Source organism: Hyposmocoma kahamanoa, unplaced genomic scaffold (assembly GCF_003589595.1).
Source record: "Hyposmocoma kahamanoa isolate Upper Pololo Valley unplaced genomic scaffold, ASM358959v1 67, whole genome shotgun sequence".
Classification (NCBI taxonomy): domain Eukaryota; kingdom Metazoa; phylum Arthropoda; class Insecta; order Lepidoptera; family Cosmopterigidae; genus Hyposmocoma; species Hyposmocoma kahamanoa.
Window position 1 is genome coordinate 539,566 of NW_020653855.1, and position 19,488 is coordinate 559,053.

General features: G+C 35.3%; 1 protein-coding gene across 1 annotated transcript; it reads left to right on the forward strand.

The window, feature by feature from the left end:
- Positions 1–2,011: 2,011 nt before the first annotated feature.
- LOC113232120 (homeobox protein DBX1-like) lies at positions 2,012–5,381 on the forward strand. Its single transcript, XM_026466757.1, has 2 exons — positions 2,012–2,020; positions 5,052–5,381. The coding sequence occupies exons 1-2, from the start codon at positions 2,012–2,014 to the stop codon at positions 5,379–5,381; spliced, it is 339 nt and encodes a 112-aa protein (XP_026322542.1).
- Positions 5,382–19,488: the final 14,107 nt, after the last annotated feature.

Consider the following 19,488-nt stretch of genomic DNA (forward strand, 5'->3'; position numbering starts at 1 on the left):
CCTATCGCCACGATGACAAACATTATAGTGTATGCATTGACTTACAATTATATGGACGTCGGGTCCGCGCTAAAAAGTGTCCGAACTTATAGGGCGTTAAAATCGTATACAGAGCGTCATTCACGCTTTAGTCTTCGTTTGTTCGACTAGCAGCGAAGCAAGCAAAATTAGACAGTACTGCGATGACATTACAATTTAAATTCAACGTTTTAGCTTTTTCATATTCCTTTACATGTCACTACGTTTAAATAGGTTGACTTGGGACATTTTTTTCGTGGTTTTTGTATTAGACCCGTCGTCCATTTATTTGTAAGTCAATGCTTTCCACTGACAATCCATAGAGACTCAACTGCCATTACAACTAGATTTTAGCAGAATTACAAATATTGTCTTAATTAATTAATTATTCCTAAACACAAGATACCATAAAACACAATGCTGACTACTGTATTTGTCAATAGCTGACTCGATAGTAAGCTATGGCCTCTCCAGTTATGGGAGCACGTATAAACATATTTTAAAACAATATTCGACTTACAAATAAGATTGTTAAAGAATATCGATGCGTTACTTACTCAAACTCGTATCTTATAAAGAGTTATTATTCAGGAGATGACATATCTTTCTATTTTTCTTAAATTTCTTATCAAGGGTGTTAATTTCGATACATTACTTTAAGAATATGTAAAAGCCAGTATGTGAATATGAAGGAACTGTGAAACAAGCCTGCAAAATTTGTATTAACAATCCATCTTTTGCATTACAGTAACTTTGTGCTTTACCATACGAGTTTGAGGAAGTAAGGCGGACGATATAGTACCTCTAAAAATAAAAAATATAAATATTGAGATGATTATGAAAAATTTTTTCATTTTGTAAAGTTATTAACGTCTATGGGAAGGTTAAATTAGTTGTAGTAGGTAACTGAAAACCAAGGAAAAATATTACATATAGAAAGAAAAAAGATAGCACCATGTCTATTGCTTTAGAATAATAACGCATAGAAACCTAGTCCGCACACGCTAAGTGAGGCAAATTGAAGCGCGCCCAATGGGCCTACACGAGCGGGCGGGCCTTCAGTGTTCAAGGTCAACTTGCACCGCGAACAGCTCAAGAATTTTAACTAAAAATGACGAAATGTGCGGTAAATGAGTGTAAAAATACGTCAGACAAACATAAAATAGATACTAACATCACATTCCACAAGGAAGTAACGCGTTTCAACTTGTATTTTTATATAAATATTCACTAAAACCGAAAATTAACCTACTACTAAAACTAGCCTACATGAATTTGATTTTTGCCTCACTTGTGACAGTGCGTTTGATATGAAACTATCATTCTATGCGTTATTATTCTAAGTCTATTGCCTAAAGAGAGTACATTTCAATTACCGGAATATAACAATGTGTATGGGATTAGAATCTTGGCATGCATTCTTCCCGACGTATTGAATGAAGTAACGACTAATATTGTGGAAAAGACCGCAAATGGAAGTAAAAAGCAAGCCAAAAGAACTGTAAACCGTTATCTTATTCTAGGTCAACACATAACTGATTTATAGTAATTATATTTATAGTAAGTAAAGGGCCCGAAACGTTGGTTTGTTTGAAAAAACAAATATACGCGATTTAAATCCGGAAAAATAGTTTCATTTCCTATGTGTAACAATCGCAAAAACCTAAGAACTCGATATCTTATTATAAAGATTATAACTTTAGAATTGCAATAGATTCTCAGTGAAGTGTCAATGGAATGACAATGATGGTTGGGGCCAAGATAAATTGATGTAACTGATTTAGTTGATGCTATTGACAATAATAAATCTAATGGGTAATTATAATCTTTATTGCATTATTATTCCAAAAACACTACCGGTCAAGTCCTTAAAAAGGCTGATTATAAATATAATACAGAAATAAAAATGTCATATATTTTTCTGCACGCTCGCCAAAGGTACACCCCCACATACAGCCACGCCTCGCCATCAATAACTTTTGTCACTGGCACAATGCCGCCAGTATCCCAGTTTAGTCCATAAAAAAAAAGAAAAAATATATTATTTCTTTTTATAATACCCGCAAAATTTTTGCGAAAAAATGAGAAAATAATTTGGTCGAAAAAAATTGTTAATGGATTTTTTCCCCTTTTGGATAATAACGAATGTTATTATTGTTATGTTATTCTTTTGCGTCGTTTTTTATCTAAACGTTTGTTGTATGCCCGTGTGGCTCCCGGTCATGGACATGATCACCTTACGTCTCCTTGTTAGCTATCGTTCGCAAGGAGCTCTACTGCCGCTGAAACCATAAATATGGACTCATAATATCAGTTTAAATAGAGAACGACAGCGTGTTAAAACCCAATCAACTCGTCCGGTTTTTAACCGGATTTTAACCCATTTCTGGCTAAAATCGTGGGCGGAAACATTATACATTGTAATTCCATACCTATTACAAATATCGATGCACAAAATCTTTTTTTATCTACACACATATCATAAATTCTATAAAATGTGTTCGAAAACCGCAAATTACGACCAGCGTAAAGGTAAACTGTTTTGTTAGGACAAATTTCTTATATGTGAAAATCTAAGTATTGCTTCATAATAACATCGAATTCGATGTTATTATTACGTTCAAATTTCGAACATCTCTGAAAAACAAATCAATTAGATTGGACCTCAATTCTAATATCAGTCGAGATGAAGTTTTATTCAAAATGAAATGTCAATAGCAACAATTTTGATTAATCTCACACGTTAATTGATATCGAGCGATGTGATAGTTGGCGCTGACTCTAGTTTGTCTATGAATTAAAAAGAAAAACTACGGGGTTTCGCTCTGGACCTTTTGGAGGGAAAAGTGTCGTTTTTATTTTGACTTTCAATTATTTTGAAATCTAGTTTAAAGTGGAATAGGATAATGCTATTGTTGCCTTAATCGAAGATTAAAACGCGAAATTATACGAATCTCGAACTAAAATACATGTATCGGTCCGTTTTAAGGAATCTCGAGTCAATCCAAGCACGCCGCCTCAAATTGCCTATCCTCTTTGTGGCGGCCATATTTACAGAAGCATAAATAAACTTCATGTTTAGGCTGATGGCTTTGCCAAAGCCTTAATAATTTTTTTTTTTAATTATTTGCCGCCATTTAGTTTATTTTGTTGTTTAGCACATCATAGAGAGCTTATAATATTTATGTGTATAGATAAAGCAGTTACATACAACTGTACATAATTAGACATTAAAACACTCGTGTGATGTTTTTATCCCCACATAAACCCACACTCGTATTTAATGCCTGTCATTATGTACATTCACATAAACTACTAATTTACACGGAAAAGAGGCAATTCCACACCGTTGCAATCCTGTTGATTCTCACTAGGTACTATCAAACTATTGCAATTTGATTTTTATGAAAATCAATTCAAGTGCATACGATCTAACGATTTTTTGTATCGATTTATTTCAATGCGAATTTCAAGTGAATCGAGTCAATAGAAAGGCAAACCGAATCGACTATACAAGAAAGCAAGAAACGTTTTTTTATCATTCAATTTGAACAAAACTCGATTTACAACAAATATTTAGTTGTAAATAGTTTTTGCCCTCGATTTTGGGAGTTAGATGGTTTTAACCCGGTTGGATGAAGATAGCCATAGAAATTGTATAATATTGATTTGTGTAATAATTAATTAAATTTATTTCCATCCCTAATAATTTGTAAAATTTCTTTCTGGAATAATTTAACTGTGTCAACTTTTATTGAGTAAAGTGTAACATAGGAAATGAAACTATTGACAGATATGACACGGGAGACAGACATGGTCATGGTCAACCGTGACCATGGGACTTGTAAAGGGCCCGAAACGTCGGTTTGTTTGAAAAAACAAATATACGCGATTTAAATCCGGAAAAATAGTTTCATTTCCTATGTGTAACAATCGCGAAAACCTAAGAACTCGATAAAGTGTAATAATTACTAACATGAATTTTTAAGTGACATTGTAACTCACAATATGGGTCAAAGTGACATGAAATAAAATTATTATTATTATTGTTTACTTTATTGTACTTTACGGACCTAAGTCAAGTAAATGCAGTATGGTGTGTATCTGGACCATTCTCATTTCTGCAATTTTTTTTATGCATATCTATGAAAAAACGATACACTTGTATTTAAAATTACTCGAGGTAGTTTATATTAATATGATTTTTATTTATATTTACACAATTTATTTAAATCGTCATTAGGAAAGTGACGAAAATGTCTCAACCGTGTCGTGTGCAAAGTCCATTTACAATTATACAAATTAAAATTAAATATATTTATCTGTAACAAATAAACTAATCTATATTATTTTACGATAATACACAGAACAAACTTTCTAAAAAAGACTAAATTATTGCAACATAAGTAAAATAATGGATTCAAAATATTTCATAACGTTTGTGCATGAAAAAATTGTCACCTCCATGCATAAACTTATTGAACGCAGCCATAATTTATTAAATCAGTCAACACAGTGTCTGAACAATTCTTAATAGTCTAAGGAACAATTACAGACAACGAAAACAATGCCATCTTGAAAGTTTTTGACAGTTTGCCACTTCCGGGATAATAGTTTTGGCGCACTCACCCATAAGGTACGATTTTTCAAAAAATAACCTCTAATGCCACGGAAGTGACACTATTGCCATGGATTTGTGTCACTTCCGTGGAAGCGTTTTTTCTTTTTTTCATGAAAACTACAGTGATAATAGCTACGTTCTTAAGTTAAACATATTGTAGAATAAGATACCTTTCATTTGAGACTACTTTGAATCATATCAGGAAACATTGTTTTTTTATTATTTAAGTCCGTTTTTGAGAATGGCCCATTTACGAGTGTAATTATTATTAAACACGGCGCCGTGTTAAAACCCGGGCGCTTGTCCACCTCTGATTATATTTTATACCACCGGGTACACAGGTAACCCCGACCTTGCATATTTCATTACAAGACTGAAATCTAAAAATAATATAAATTTTTATTGTCCACAGGTAAAAATCTGGTTCCAAAACCGCCGCATGAAATGGCGCAACTCAAAAGAAAGAGAGCTCTTAGCATCCGGTGGATCCAGAGAGCAAACGTTACCGAACAAAAATAATCCACATCCAGATCTGTCAGACGCGGAGGCTGACAAACCAAAACTATCGCCCTTAACCGAGGAGGTGGAAGAGAAAAAAATATTTGCGACAACATCGAACTGTCAAAGTGACAGTTACTTTCACGATAAGATGGCGCCGTTCGCGCGCGAATTTTCTAATATGGAGGAAGGTGAAGAGTATGAAAGTGAAAGCGCTTCGGATGAAGAAATTAACGTGACATGACGTGTTTTTGGTAGAGGTTAGTTTGATATGATGTCAATACATAGAATCCATTTCGTCGAACCTCTCAGTTTCACAAATAAATGAGAGAAGTTCGGTGAAAAGAGATTTTTCATAAAATTCTTATCACCCCTGGGTTTTTCTTAGAGCAAACCTATCACTCACACAATTTTGAATACTGTCGGATTTAAAGACATGACAAAATAATATTTGTAGAAATACTGAGAAATGATTTTAATAAACCAATAGTGGTATAATTGTGCAACTTAGTGTATAAACATATCGATGAGAAATTCATAGAAAGCCTTTTTATCGAACATTGTTTCAATGTTCGGTGAAATGTACCATTGCCATTCTTGTTAACGTAAATGTGCCAAATAAAAAGTTGCTACGAAATAATTTTGTCGGTTTTATGAATTAACTTCGAAGAATTGTAAATAATAGTGTAGGTATTGAGAATATGGTTAAGTTAATTAAGGTTTAAAGTTACGTCTGCACAACAAAAATAGTAACACTGTGACTAACAATATTTAAATGAGTTAAGTTATTTACTACTTTAGACTACAATTTAATAACTTTTATAAAAAAAAGTACGTGGTTTTCATTTTAAACACGTAAGATTTTGAAATAATTTGTATTTTATTAAAAACTGGCACTTTTAAATTTAAAAACAAGTTTAATCGTATGATAATCAAATTAATGTTATAGCGTGATTAAAAGACATCTAAAATAATGGGCTGGAATCTTTTCAGAAATACTTTTCATCCGACCTTTCTGTCACTTTGCAGACAAGTTTCGGTGAAAAGATTTTCGTCAAATTCTGGTCCGAGTAAACAATATTTAATCAGAATTGTAGATAATCATTTTAAATATGTGACTTTCGTAAGTTTTAAGGTGTAAAAATTATAGTCAATATGTTGGTGCACTGAGTACGGTATCTAATTATTTATTTAACTCCGTCCCTGCAGAATAACAAACATCAATCAGCAAACTGTTGTGTTAATTGCATTAGTTTAGGACTTTAAAGGGTCGTTAATTTTAACAAAATCAAGTTATGCAAATCACAAGAAATTTCATGAAGATCAGAATTCAGATTCTATGTAAATAACTTTTTATCATAAAAATTCTGTGAATGTCTTTTCGAGCTAAAGGCATCGAGTTGAATTTAAATATTAAATGCAAAGTCGATGGTGTCGATTCTCGGGTGATAGTGACACGTCGAAAAAAGTTTATAAATCGAACCCTCAACATGTGGTCGGCAGCAGTGAAATCGAAATGTCGTACGCTCTGTAAATGTGACAGATCTAGCAGAATGTTGACATGTATTTAACTAATCAAGTTTATTCATTATCACCACTACTATATTCAATTTTTTTTTGGGTAATTACTCCACGTTTGTTATAATTATGAACGTAAATTTTGACAAAGAGATTGTTTTTACATTGAACTGTCGCTAGTCAATCATGTAAATTTTGACTATAGTACCGTCACGCTATGATGGCCGTTTTGACAGATTACAATAGTGAGGTGAAATCTCAAATCATTCTCGAAAAAAATATAATCAAATGCGAGTCATGTCTATAAGTTTTTAGATTTATAACTATATTGATAGGGTTGGCTGATTAAAAAGTTTTAATAAAAGGAAAATAAAAATGTTAACTTCATATATTTCAATGAAGCGAAGCAATGTTATTTCGGAACTGCTTTGTTTTGCATTAAGCTGTGATGCGAGTTTGCCGGAGGCAGAGGTTGTGCTGGCCAGCGATCCCATAAGTGATGATCGTGTTAGATTTCAATTTTAAGAATTTAGAAAAACAAATGCCGAGTTGTGTCGTAAAATTATAAATCCCAAAAATTTACTGCACGTCACTATTGACAATAATGTACAGCAATTAGCTCCATCAACGTAGTTAAGAATTAATACGAAACTTGATGAGCGAACAAACGTTAAAACGGCCATCATAGAGTGCCGGTACTTTAAGTATTTATAAAAACTATTTATCGATTATATTTAGAATAAAATCTGTAAAACAGATGCACTGCATCTCTATTCACACAATGTGCCATTGACATAGCGACATTATGAAATAGAAAAAAAAAAATCACGTCACACGGGAATCGACTCCCAGTTCTAAATGCACGTTACCAACTTCAAAGATAGTTAAATTAAAATGCACCAAACCTTTGTAAATATGTATACCTTAACATTATAATAAAAAAACACTGTAACTAAATGAATAAGCTATATTCGGTGATCTCATACATACAGCTGGAACGCAATGAATTCGTCTCTGGAGGACAAGATAACGTTCCCTTGGTTCTTAATAGCAGTACAGCTCCTTGTAAATTCGTCCAAGGAAATACTGACACCTTATTTCTGCGGCCAAGGAATAGGTGTAATTACAGGCACGTGGGACTTGTCAACTTATGTCTCAAGGTGACGGGCGCAGTGGCAGTGTCCCGCAGACCTTTGCGATTTAAAGCTCTGAGTGGCACTACAACTGTTATGGACAGGCGTGTCGCTTACCATCAGGTATACGACTTGTCCGTCCCTACACTTGTTATTATAAAAAATTGTAAGTATTACTGCGTTACGGCTGCTAAAATCGCCGCGTGTAATCGCTCTAAAATGCGTGCAAGTGGCATTGCGACCCTGCCCTCCTTGTCATAACTAACGATTATTGGCACCTATGTTTTTTTCTTTGAAAAATGTCGATTATGCGATTTCGCTTAAACAACAAAATTAATACCGTTTTGCTGATTCCAGACATGTTAATATCTAATTTTCGCTAAAATGTCGATTAGGTTAGTTATGATAAGAAGGGCAGAACTGTGAGGGCGTTTCCGTTATGTCGTGAACTTTTTTATCGTTGAACGAACGACGAATTATATAACTGTTCCTAACGTATCGTGACGACAAGTTATCGTTTCATGGCAGCCGCTTTGTCGTTTGCAGATATGAAACAACGATAAATAAAACGTGTAACAGTAGTAACTGCGATTATCTATCCTAGCATTTTTATTGTGACGTTTTATGTATCGTTGGACGTCTGTCTTGACAGGCTGTCGTCGTAACGTCCAAAAAGTCGTTAACGAACGAACTACTTGTGTTGTACTACATCGTCGTCTTAGAGTGAATACCTCGTACGTGATTTCTATGTAATTTTTCAGAACGAAGATAAAAATGTGGTGTAAAATATAGAAAACAAATCATGTTTATAGTTATCATTTTAATTACTTAAATTATACCTCTTTCAAGCAAGAAGTTTACAAACATTTCTTCAACAAAAAAAAAACTATGTCAAAACGCGTATACGAGGTTTTCGCTCTAAGGCGACGATATGTGGACAACTTCAACTTCATTTAAATATATAAGCCACGACACTTTGAACTGCACGACTGTCTGTCGTCATGGCATAATAGGAAAGCACCCTTATGGATTACCGGTCGCAGGACTTGTTCCCGTCGCTTGTAGGACCAGCACGACTTAGCGAGGAGTCGAAGTAGAGTTTCATCTGCTTTTATAAATTAGCGTCAACGACCAATTTGTTGCGTTTGGGCTATAGTTAAACGTAAAAATAAGCTTCGAAGACTAAAGTATATCAAAATTAATGTGAAAATAAAAAATATGTACAGTAAAGTTTTGTTGTTTTATTGTTTAGTATCTGCCCGCGAGTTTTACCTCTTTCACTCTGCTCGGGGGAGCAGCGAGAAGTTATGCGGGACTTCCAGGCGGTTGCAGTCAACCCCGCCGCCACAGAAAGGCGCATGGGCTCTTGCAGGCACATGGAACTTGTCAATGATTTCTATATATGTAACTGCACTAAGTCCGATTCCAATCCGAGAAAATACATATCGCTTGTACACCTACAGATAAAATGATCCCTGTGACATTTTAAACCGTCATTTCTCGGGTTCAGTTAGCAAACGCTCTCAGGGTGGCAGATCTTTGTGATTTAAAGCTCTGAGTGGCACTGCAATTGCTGTGGTCAGGCGTATCGTTTGCTACCAGGCTCAAGACTTGTTAATTTCATCACTTGATATCATAAAGACAGGCGCCTCAGGGACCGCTTGCGCATACTACTGGGATGCCCCTGAAAATACAGCACCCTGTGACGATGTGACCTCGTTATATCGTCATCCCACCTTTTTATCGCCTTTTCTCCGGTTCCTAGCCACTCGTTTTTAAATTTTGAATCGTTCTTTAATAAATCCTTTGCCTCGCCATTCTAATTTTGTTTCGTTCCATTGTCTCTCCCTGCCCGATCGCGGCTGTGAACACATCTTCTCGTTAATTTTTTAAACCGTTTACCAGTTACCAAAAATAATTGTGCGATAAACATTTTAAAGATCACAAGTATTAATCAAAGTGGAATAATATTTATAAAACTTGGATTTATGACCACTATTTCTTTACCCTTTTAGGATGGTGAACTTTAAACATACTAAGCGAGAATATGGAGGCTGCTGAGGCTGCGGAGGCTGCGGAGGCTATTACTCTCCTGCCACAAACAATCCTACCGAATAATCGTTTATTTTATTACCTTGACCACATTGACTTACAATTATATGGACGTCGGGTCCGCGCTAAAAAGTGTCCGAACTTATAGGGCGTTAAAATCGTATACAGAGCGTCATTCACGCTTTAGTCTTCGTTTGTTTCTTCTGACAGCGAAGCAAAATTAGACAGTACTGCGACATTACAATTTAAATTCAACGTTTTAGCGTTTTCATATTCCTTTACATGTCACTACGTTTAAATAGGTTGACTTGGGACATTTTTTTCGTGATTTTTGTATTAGACCCGTCGTCCATTTATTTGTAAGTCAATGCTTGACCATGATGAAAAAATGAGAAATGAAAAATAGTTTATATTCTACCATTACAAACTACAAAATTCTTGTTACATATATTAATAAGTACTAGTTGTATTAGCTAATTTATAGTTGTAATTTATATTTATATTTATAGTTTGTGAGGCTGCTGGAATCTAAACCAGGCCGAAACCTCTGCTATAGCTTCCAGCCACCATGGAAATAATTATGATTTATTATGACAAGTTTTTAGGTAGTAGATATTTGACAACTATGTTAGTACTTCAATTTCAAATTTCATGATGGGTCATTATTCATACTGACCGGGAAAAGTTTGCAGTAGCATCGGAGCCTATTAAAATCTATATAGCCTTCTTAAGTCTATTTAGTTGCAGTAGAACTCCGAAGTAATGTCAGCATTACTGGATTCCAGTTTTGTCAACTTATGTCTCAGGGTGACAGGCGAAGTGTCAGTGCCCCTCAGATCTTTGCGGTTTAAAGTCCTGAGTGGGACTGCGACTAATATGGACAGGCGTGTCGCTTACAACCAGGTGAACGACTTATTCGTCCCGTCACTTGATATTATAAAAGATGCTGATTAGTCATTCAAGTTTTGACTTATTACATTGCTCATTTTATGACCGGCCATTATTCACAATGACTTGGCGGGACATACCTCTATCACTCACTGATCTGATCAATTAATGTGTATTAACTAATATCATAAACTAGGAAATCTGCAGTAATTATTTTCTTATTAATCTGAAAGTTCATTCAAATTGATTTTAAAAGTTCTTCAAAACATAACGAAAACAAAACAACACACGCGGTTAAGGTGTGCGCCCATTGGGCGTAATCGAGGTGCGAGGTGTTATAAATAAAGGCCTCTGGCCGTGACATTTGTGCCACCTTTATTACAACGGGTCACGCCCTATCTGAATTTTTTAATATATCTCTTTGCTTTGTAAATTTGTTTTAAAAACTTTTAAAATTTTGACAATACCATTGTGGAAAGGGGATGGGGAAATTAAATATCTAAGGTAGTCATTGACTTACAATTATATGGACGTCGGGTCCGCGCTAAAAAGTGTCCGAACTTATAGGGCGTTAAAATCGTATACAGAGCGTCATTCACGCTCTAGTCTTCGTTTGTTCGACTGACAGCGAAGCAAGCAAAATTAGACAGTACTGCGATAACATTACAATTTAAATTCAACGTTTTAGCTTTTTCATATTCCTTTATATGTCACTACGTTTAAATAGGTTGACTTGGGACATTTTTTTCGTGGTTTTTGTATTAGACCCGTCGTCCATTTATTTGTAAGTCAATGAAGGTAGTAGATTGGTTTGCCCTTAATAACCTGCTCTTTAATGAGAAATATATTTCGAGTTCTTAGGTTTTCGCGATTGTTACACATAGGAAATGAAATAGTTTTTCCGGATTTAAATCGCGTATATTTGTTTTTTCAAACAAACCGACGTTTCGGGCCCTTTACTAATTTTTTCACTATAGTATGGGTGGTTTGCATCAATATTAGACATAACTGGTTGAAGACTGTACCACCTCAGTCAACCGTGACCATGGGACCTGTAAAGGGCCCGAAACGTCGGTTTGTTTGAAAAAACAAATATACGCGATTTAAATTCGGAAAAACAGTTTCATTTCCTATGAGAAATATATTCTCTAACTCGTATCTTATAAAGAGTGATTGTTCGGAAGATGGCAAAACTTTCTATTTATTTTAAATTTCTTATCAAGGGCATTACTTTAAGAAAAAGACTGTGTTTGTGTAAAAGACTTGTGTTTAGGTAAAAGACTGTGTGAATATGAAGGAAACATGATGTAAAATGAGCCTGTGAAAATGTGTATATACATCCATTTTTTTGCATTTCAGTAACTTAGTGGTGTAAGATACGAGTTTGAAAAAGTAACACGTGCTGTAACTTTTTTATAAAAAAAAAGAACGAACTCAAAAGTAGTTTGCCACCCTTAGAGGTGGAAAATTTTCTTCAAATTTAAATGGGATCAATACTAAAATACCCTGTTTCCAACAAAAAAAGAATCATCAAAATCGGTTAACAAGTTATCGAGTTATTGCGTAACATATGTATATGAAGAAAATTGCATCTTCTTAAAATCTTTATTTCATATAAGTAAATTACGCTTGAAACTGAAAAGAATGAGCAAGAAACTCTATAGCTTGCTCTTTATATATTAATATACATTTGAATTTTGAATTTTGAAACATTTGAAATTGACATTTGAAAGTTTATTTATATAATATTTAATTTAAACGTTTTAAATCGAGGTCATATACATAAACGGGTCACTACCACAGAATTTTGTCATCCAAGTAAACAGAAGCTGTATAATAATAACCTTTACTAGTCAAAGTTTTTGTTTCATTATAGTTTTAAACCTCGTAAATGGAAAATTTCTAATATCAAACTTATTACAGAAGCGTATACATTGGTCTTTAAATGAATTTGAGACTGTGGAGGCGACTGTCAAAAACAACTAGTTATATTTTTATTAGTTATTTTTTTAACATAAATAACATTTTCGTAAATGCACTGTGACGTTAGACTAGTATTAGAGTTTAACCAGTATGACGATTTCAAGTGTTTGTTTACCTAAATAAGTAATAAAGATATTTGAATTTGGATAATAATTTGACGATGTACTGCGTATAATATTAAGAAGCAAGTATAAAAAAAATAATCCCCCAAATCCAGAACCGATCGATGGCGACCATCCGTGTTCGCCACGTGGCGCACACGCTCCACTACCATGTGACGTCGCGAACACATGACGTCATGAAAACGTCACTAACATATGCTAACAAATTACGCACTTTGATCTTGGGAGTCGATTTTTGTTAAAAGAGAGGGACTCAGTCACAGTTAATATAAAGGGCGCTAATAATTATTTAAGTTTTATTGGCAGATCCTATCATCCAAAATGTATACTAAATCTTCATTATCATCATCATCAATCCATTTATAAGACTCGCTTGTGAGTTTAGGCTGTAGTTTCCCAAAGTGCTCCCTACGGCGACCCAGTGGTCGCTGAAAAGTCCTAGGGTAGGGGCGGTAGGGGCCTCGGAAGCAATTGGGAGCTGTTGCTGCTGAATAGAAGAAACATATTATTTGCAATAAGTATAAAATAACAAGTTCTTTCATAACTATTCTTTCTTTCTTTCATACGATGAAACTGAGAAACTTGTAACCATATCATCTTAAAGGCTAACAGACTCAATCGCCTACACTCACGCACACGCTCACTTATTCACAGACACATACATAAACACCACACACATACACACACGCAACACTCAAAGAAGGCACACATTAATTTGTTGAAGTAACCTCCTAATATATTTGTAAATAGTATAAACCTTAGGTACAGGATTTGTTCAACCAAGAGGTGGAGACCCAGGAGTCCTGAGATACAGGACTTACTTTAGGCTCCTGTCTCTCACAACGCTTATACGTACGCTTTGTTTCCTTACCTATTCTATAAACATCAAATTTTGCAATGGTCCCGGTACTTGAAATACGGCGATGCGTACAAATCGTTTTGAATTTATTCACTCCCCTTAATGCGTCCTCCGCCGCAAGGCAGATTGAAATAAATCGTTTGGTAATCAAGTATTTGCTATGCATGAGGACCGAAAAGTGACTTTAAAGAATTCACTAAGGTATGTTTTAGACAGGTTAGCGATAGGGTTGGTAAATTGTTTATATAGTATAATAATGGGGCGATTTTATCATTTTCTACTAAGTTCGTGTCTGGTTTCTGAATTCTGTTTACCCTATTACAACAAAGGAGGCTTTGTTAGACGCCGTGATCTTGATAATATAACAATAATAAAGAAAGAAAGAAAACAAAACATAATCAAAACTTTTAACGTAAAACATAAATAAATAATTACGAAACAAAAGTACTAACAAAGCAATATATATATGTATATATATATAAATTAGATCGTAGATTCAAATCCGGGCTTGCACCTCTAAGTTTTGGAATTTATATGCCAAATTAAATTTGAAATTTACCATGAGCTTTTTTGAAAATTGTAAAGTTTAAATACGATTATAATACGATTTGTAAGTCTGCCGCTTTACCCCACTTGAGAATTCTGTAGGACATTATACTACGGAAGTAACTAAAGTAAACTAGTATAGCAGTACCAACATCGGTAAGTTCACGCATTCGGCGGACTACATATGCAGCGGAGCTTAATCTACTGACCAGGGTAGATAATTAGATATTTGCGGAAATCGAAATGAAGTTATCTGAAGGTATCCGAGGTCACTCCCAAGAAGACAGCTTTTAACAATGTTCAACTTTTCTCCATTTATTTCTATAATTGGACTAATTGATTTTACATTAGGTAATTCGAATTTAACAAACTTCGTCTTCTTGGCATTAAGCAATAAATAGTTAGCATTAAACTGAGAGATAAGTTTCAAAAAACTAAATATTCTTACACTAACGTCCCAGGAAATTTTTTGAAATCTTATTATTTTTTAAAATATTTTTCTTTTACTGTAAATCGCATTTATTACCAACAATACCAACATTTCTGCCTCTTGGTGAATTACACAAGGTAGTCAATAGTTCCGAATGAGGTGGTTTGCTTTAATATTAGACATAACTGGTTGATGACTTAACTATGTCAGTTAGCCGTAAAGAACCAGAAACATTGGTTTATTTTGAAAAGAACACTGTTTAGATCGCATAAATGTAGTTTAATTTTCAATTTCAGTTTAATTTTTAAACATTTAGGATATGCAGTTAGCAGTGCCCTTCTCAAATCAGAGCCTTTAGCCCTCTGTCAATCATTGCCACTTTACTGCGTTACATCCTGGGGCGGTGTATATAAGACCACCTTGATAAACCTGGAAAGAGCGCAGAGAGCTGTTCTTAAAGTCATCAACTTCCGTCCTTTGATCACTCAACCCGCAAACTTCTAAACAAGTGCGATGTCCTCTCTGTTCGGCAACTGTTTATCCAACAAATTACTCCATTTGATTCTGTTACTTTAACCAACCATGATGACTCGATACCTTTTCATTTCGTACACAACTCCGCACAGCACACTCGCATAGATTCTTTTGCTTCCTTGGTTTTTCCTTTACTTTAAATCAAATTCTGCTTTGCATTATTTCGCCATGAATAAAATAGAATGTAAAAAGACTGTCAAATTGTGGCTTAAGAGTAACAATGAAACAGGGGGCTTGCTGAAAGTTGTTTCATAATTATTTTTATCTAGGTAACCATTAATGTACAACTACTAACTATTTTATTGTTAAATATAGAAAATCTATTTTGAAGCTCTAATACAAAGAAATTTGCCCAAAAAGATGCATTTATTTAGTTTAGGCGTCGCAATTACACATTAGGTTCTAATATTAAAATGCTTTACTATGAAGAATGTACAGATTCTTTAATACTTATTTGAATACTAGAATTATTATTATTGTAAAAGTCGCATCTCGCATTATGCCAGGGCGGTAAACCATGGTCTGGACCCCGTTTGAGGAGAACAGTGCAGTGAAGGACCATGTGACCGACGCGTGCACAGCACGTGCAAACCATATTTGGGATTAGCTATGCATTGGTGCTGTTATTTTATTGAATGTTTGCATTCTGATTTTATGATTTGTGTTTTTGATCTGTGGGTAATGGGCATATTGTTTAATTTGGCTAATAGTATTAGATTAAACTTTAAAAAATCCTAATCCGAAAGCTAACAGTTTTAGCAACTGTAGAGCTTCTTGTGAAAGAGTCCGTCCAGAGAAGTACTGCCAACTTACCTATTCCTGCGTTTCGATTTTGAAGGGTAAGGGTGTAGGTGAAATTACAGGCACGCGTGGGACTTGTCACCTCGTCTCAGGTTAACGGACGCAGCGGCAGTCAGCCCCTCAGGTCTTTGCGATGTAAAGCTCTGAGTGGCGTGTCGTCTACCACCAGGTGCTCGTTCGTCCCAAAACTTGGTATTATAAAGAAAACTTTATTCCATAATAAGAATGACATATATACAGATTAAACGCAAAAAGAAAAACAAAACATTATGTACGTCATGATACCAGTCTCCTTAAACTTTTCTCTGAGAGAAACCCGAGAGCCTAGACGGTACACAGAATGAATCGCTAGTTTTTGCAATAAAAATATGGTTGGAATGTCTGCCGCTTCACCTCACATGAGAATCCCGTAGGACATTATTTAGTTATAGTATAATGGCCTATTTTTTTTTATTTCGCGCTAATTTTAAAAAGTAACTTCTGTTGTCGAAGTAAACGAAGTCGCGGCCACGAGCTAAAGTATAACTACTGCTGGGTAATTTTCCAATTTCAAATAGTGCAACTTTTTCGGAAAAAAATCTCGAAAGACTGGAAAAATATACTTTTGAACATTATATGAGATGTTCTACGTTCAGAAATATTTTTTGAAGTTTTATTTAGCGTAATTTATAAAATAGACTAGTATGCTCAAAGCCACAAGGAAATCGAGATTTAAAATGAATTCACAACAATGAAAAAAACCTTTTTAATGGCACCATCGTTTTCGTTCTGTGTCAACGTCAAATGTGGAAAAATACTGGGAAAATATAAAATATTGACTTTTCCGAAAAATGGAAATTTTTCAATGACCGTAAGAATAATCGTAAGACTTATTTTTCTCTCAAATTCGAAGGGTAACAATACAAAATATTATTTTACAATTATGGTGCTGCTACAGCGGTGTTCTGCAACTGACCGAAGCCCGAGGCGTAGCGAGGCACGTCAGTCAGATGTTAAACTCAGTTAATAGTCTAAAATAACAAATTCTGTTAAGCACATTTTGCATGGAGGTGACTATAGATTCGTTTATATTAAGAGCTTTTTTATAATATCAAGTGACGGGACGAACAAGTCGTGCGCCTGATGGTAAGCGACACGCTTGTCTATAGCTGTTGCAGTGGCACTTAGAGCTTTAATTCGCTAAGATATGACGGGCACTGCCACTGCGCCCGTCACCCTGAGACATAAGTTGACAAGTCCCATAATGTGCCTGTAATTTATTGACTTACAATTATATGGGCGTCGGGTCCGCGCTAAAAAGTGTCCGAACTTATAGGGCGTTAAAATCGTATACAGAGCGTCATTCACGCTTTAGTCTTCGTTTGTTCGACTGACAGCGAAGCAAGCAAAATTAGACAGTACAGCGATGACATTACAATTTAAATTCAACGTTTTAGCTTTTTCATATTCCTTTACATGTCACTACGTTTAAATAGGTTGACTTGGGACATTTTTTTCGTGGTTTTTGTATTAGACCCGTCGCCCATTTATTTGTAAGTCAATGCTGTAATTGCACAAGCACTCTAAGGGTCGTATTATAGAACTCTACTCAATGCTCAAGTCAGGAGTGCAATTGAAACACAAGCACTGGAAATACGACCCTAATGGCAGAGACTTGAGTATGATTTCGAGTGCTTTAAACCATACTCGAATCCTGAGCATTGAGTAGAGTTCTAGAATACGACTCTTAGAGTGTTTGCGTGCCTACTGCATCCGAGACTAGAAAACTCGAACCCACTTTGAATGTCGCTCGTGCACTAAGTAAGATTCGAATACGAATTTCACCTAGAGATAAAATGATCCCTGTGCTACGAATCGGGCGTAGTGTACAAACGCTCTTACCGTCCAAATCCGGAACGCAGTAATGTGAGCATTACTGCTTGACGGTAGAAATAAGTAAGATGGTAGTGCTTTCCAGGACGAGTACTTTCACAAGAAGCTTTACTGCTATAATATATACCAATAGGGTAAGTGTGCTGGTTGGTGGTGGTTTCAAACTAGTCGTGCATCTGACGGTAAGCGACACACCTGTTAGTAGCAGTTGCAGTGCCCTCAGAGCTTTAAATTGCGAAGATCTAAGGGACACTGCCATTGCGCCCGTCACCCTGAGACATAAGTTGACATGTCTCTGTGTGCCCGTAGTTTCCCTTCGGTCCATCGATCCGTGTATTAATAATTATAACAAACTAGTGGAATAATGTCACAAAAATAATTGAATATCAATTCAATAAAAATTTCAATACAGTGAGTAGCGACATCTCTCGCCAGGGCTGGTAACTGTAAAGATATCTAACTGATCGAAACAAATACGAATCGGATGCAGAGCGCAAACGCAGAACTAAGTAATAAGATAAAGTAAATTACTATTTGGCTCTTAAGGTTCTTTGCCTTTCACCTACAGATATAACTCCCTTCTTTTTACGTCGGGGGCTAAAAGCTAAGCCCGCGATGTACAAGTGGGCACCACGCCTGTCGCATCTTTTAGAAACTAATATAAATCAATAATTAAATGTTGCGTAAAACATCCAATATATTTATCGAACATTTACAAAAAGATTGTGTTCGGAAGTTACGACCCCACATAATGTGATATTAAATAATCGTAAATAAAATGTGCAACCCTATTTGTCCCCTGTATACGAAACTTATTTGACAGAAAAGTAGTAAATTATTACAGTGATCGGGAAGCAAGGAACTGCCGCATGAGAATGAATACTTTGTGCATAAGTAACAGCATATGTTACGACTCGTAATAGACGACTTACAGTTTATTTTATCGAAAGATTATCTTAAATAGGAACTTTTACTAAAATTACTTTCTTTTTTATAATATCTAGTGATGGAGAGACAAGTTAAGCACCTGATGGTAAGCTCCACGCCTATCCATAACAGGTTCAGTGCCACTCAGGGGTTTAAATTGTAAGGATCTGATGGGCACTGCCACTGCTCCTACTGAATATAAGTAGACAAGTCCCATGTGCCTGTAATTTCACCAGCACCCTTACCCTTCCAAACTGGAACGCTTTAGAAACGTTGGCGGCAGAAATAGGTAACCTGGATGAACGAACTCATTAAAACGTTCCTCTTATAGAGTTGCAATGGATCGCAATAATTTTTATCAAGTTACACTTTAACTATTCCGCTATTCCCTCTTAAGAGCCCTTAAGAGGGATTTAAAAAACCAAATACAAAGACAACGACTAAACGACAACGAACATATAGAAAAGTTCGTGAGGTCCTCTGGTTCGTTCCGTGGCTTAGTTGGTATTGCGTCTGGCACGGCATGCTAGAAGACGTCAGTTCGAATCCGGCCGGATCGAAGGAATTTTTTCTGAGCTTTCGGTCTTTTTCTTTTTAATTGAATATCAATTCAATAAAAATTTTATTACAATGAATAGCGACATCTCTAGCCAGGGCTGGTAGCTGTAAAGGCATCTAACTGGGTG